The sequence below is a fragment of the Chaetura pelagica genome, unplaced genomic scaffold, assembly GCF_000747805.2.
Source record: "Chaetura pelagica isolate M959 unplaced genomic scaffold, ChaPel_1.0 scaffold551, whole genome shotgun sequence".
Lineage (NCBI taxonomy): Eukaryota > Metazoa > Chordata > Aves > Apodiformes > Apodidae > Chaetura > Chaetura pelagica.
In genome coordinates, this window is record NW_009952067.1 from 404,131 (window position 1) to 407,375 (window position 3,245).

The window sequence follows — 3,245 nt, forward strand, 5'->3', positions numbered from 1 at the left end:
GAGAGCACTGAGAGCTTTTCTATAGGAACATAGTGACAGCTGGATGGTTAATGCAGACTTCAGACTGCAAATAATTCCTCACAGGATGGAGGGATCCTACCAAATACCCAGTTGGGAATCCTTTGTGTCTGGGACTGATTCTGTGGATGCTTATGGCCAACAAACCATCAAGAACCTGTGTGTAAAATCTTACTGCAGAGGTTGTTTTCATTTTCACCATGATGACCATCTGCATAGTAAAAAAAGTCATCACACAATATACACAGATCCATATTTACAGAATAAATGGCAAAAGAGAAAATTTGATACAGTGATATTTATGTCCAGGCATTAACAAACAAGATCCCTTGTCTTGATTCAGAGGTTATTCACAGTTCGTGTAAGCAAGTCCTTTTCTCTGCACATGGCTTCCCTTGGTTTGCAAATGAGAGCCAGCAGGATGTCTTGCTGTAAGAAGCAGATGCTTGCTCTCCCTTAAACCATGGTCATGACCTTCAGAGAGGCAGGCTGGAATCTCCTTATCTTCTTCTTTAGTGCCTTTGAAGCTTTGATGCGACAGATTTTGGGCACTGGGGGAAGAGGCTTGGAAGAGGCCTGGACAGCCCCTGATTGTCTGAAGGAACCTTCAGGCCAAATCAGCTCACTTTCATCCCCCTCCTCATAGTCAAGGGCAAGGCTGCTGCTGTTACTGCTGCCACCTGAGTCACTTTCACTGGACTCGCTGTCCCCGAAACGGTTCGTGGTGAAATCGCTGACCTCCCCTTCACTGGTCTCTGCGATGGTGGAGTGAAAGAGTGAAGCGCACTCTGCAGAGTACTCGGAGTGCTCTGACTCACTTTTGGCGTAAGCTCCGTGGCGCTGGCTCCGGGAGCGAGCCCGCATGCTGATAGTGCGCAGGACACCAGCTCTTCTCGCTGGCTGCCTTGGCGCTCCCAGGCCAACGCTACTGGAGAGGTTGGCCAGCTGGGCCTTGGCAGAGATCTCCACTGCAGACTGCCACTTGCGCTGCTTCTTCTTGTTGGCTGTGTCCGTGCATGCTGCTTTGAGGGAATACAGTGCATTGGCAGAGGCTCTGTAGTGCTCTGGCCTGGATGGCACAGTGGGAAGCCCGACCTGCACAGGGAGCAGGCTAGATTCTGAGCACGACCTGCCGGTCACGTCACCAGAATACGAAGGTGTCCTCACGAGGCTCTTTGCTCCATGTGGTCTTTGGGGCTGATTCCACTCATCAGACAGCCTGCCAGCCCCGTGGGAGCCTCTCACCTTCTCCATGCAAAAGGCTTGCTTCCCAGGCCGTAGCACCTTTTCACTGTTCCTCCTCTTTATCTTCACTGCCTTTGTTTTGGAGCTGGCAAACTTGACCCGGACTTGGTGGGATTCTGCAGGGACGAACTGAGCATGAACAAATTCACTCCGTACTATTCGCTCATGACCCTCAGCATTAGCCAATTTGGCATTGCCACACCTTTTGAGAGGCAGCTTTCTGGGTGGAACAGCTTTAGCGTTCCAGGTGCCTGGGCTGGAGTCCTCCTGGCACAGCTGCGAGCAGGATGAACTGCACTCCATGCTGCTCTCCGATGCTTCTGTCAGAGGAGAGCTCCTTGTTGCTGACTTGGCAAGGTAACAACTATTCTCAGCTGATGGCTCTGTGTCAGGCTGAGGGGATGGCTCTTCTTCATTCACACAGCGCATGGTCTCCTGCTGTTTGGCACAGTCCTCCTCAAGCACCTCTCTCTGCAGCTTCCCTTCAGCTTTGTTACTTTCCAGAGCACTCGCTTGTTTTTCCAGCTGGCTACTGCTGCTGTTAATTTTCACTCCACCGGCACTGGGGGTTATAATGAGTCTCTGGTGCATTATGGCTGGCTGGCTCTTTGTTGAAACCCACTCACTGGCATCAGACCGATTGTTCCCTTTGCATCTCGTCAGCTGCAGTAATTTATTGATGTAACCCCCCGGCTTGGCCTCAGTGGTTGGCCTAGTCCTAATCAAGCTGGGACCTGACCCACAAGGTATGGGTTTGCTGGGAGGAGCGTGGAGGTCTGCTTCTGGGGATGTCCCAACCAGGGAGAAAAGGGGACTTTGTAAAGCCACCGCATGAAGGGGGCTTGGGTAAGGATACACATCAATGCCATTCTTGGAGACCAAGTCGTTCTGGAACTTGGGGTCCACGCTGAGCATGTGCATGTCTCTGGCATGGAACAGAGGCAACATGGATTTGGCATCTGGCTCTTTCTGAAATCTAGTGTCTGCTGGAATGAGTCTTTCCAAGTCACCTACACAGTGGATGAAAGTAAATAACCTAATTAAATCACAGACAATTACAGTGAAACTGGCTTCTGCTAGAAGTGCTATTTCAGAGGGATGTGCTAGGTTTTACTAAAATCAGTAGCATGTATGAAGAAAATAGTTTCAGCCCTACAAGATCACGTAATTTCTTCAAGGCTTTTATTCACTTGAGCACAACTGAGATTAGTATGCCTTTTAGTGTCAGTAACAAAAGTCTTTGTAGAAAATTTAAACTGTGCTATCTGGATGAAAGTAAATCTGTGCATATATAAAAATATTCTAGAATGTCACAGACTAACAGAAACCCAACTAAACAAAACTAAGGGATTATTTTTATTTCCTAGCAGACATAAAAAGTGAATCCAATAAACAGAAACCCTGAAGCTGTATGTCATGTAAAATTTTCCAATACAACAGATAAAGGTTTTGAACACTTTCCCCCTAGGACAGGATAAAGACTTCCCCTCTGGATATATGACTGTCACTCAGAAATTTCTGAAATTTCAAGCATGCAGGGTGAGTGGTATTTTTTTTAAGTGGTTAAATTTGAATTCCAGTTTTTCCTCTAACCCTTTTATAACACGTGTCTTGGAAAAATCTATAGTGCTCAACCAGCTACTTTAAAAGGACTCAAGCAGACACTGGGTTATAGTGTTCCTTTTGAACGCTGGAAGCTGTAGTTGTTTATTCTTTTGCATTTTGCTTTAGTAAGGCATTAGCAAACAGTAGCACTAAATGCACAGAGGAGCCATTAAGACTCACATGTCCCAGAGGCCAGAGTGACTGGATTCTATTTTTCCTTAGCCCCAAGTGCAATGAAACTTCCTACTAGATCTCTCACTAAATTTGCAAACAACATTACCAGTCTGGTGCCTCTCTCAAGTAAGTAACTTCTTAGAGTATTTAATTTCAGAAAGAAATATTCAGAGCTTTTATTAAAAGTCAGAAAATCAGGAATG

General features: G+C 46.7%; 1 protein-coding gene across 1 annotated transcript in view; it reads right to left on the reverse strand.

Annotated features, from left to right (window-relative positions):
• Nucleotides 1-474: 474 nt before the first annotated feature.
• DACT2 (dishevelled-binding antagonist of beta-catenin 2) overlaps nucleotides 475-3,245 on the reverse strand; it is a 10,001-nt gene continuing 7,230 nt past the window's right edge. Inside the window, exon 5 of the mRNA XM_010005393.1 lies at nucleotides 475-2,273. Within this exon, the coding sequence (XP_010003695.1) occupies nucleotides 475-2,273 (1,799 nt within the window). The remainder of the gene's footprint in view (nucleotides 2,274-3,245) is intronic.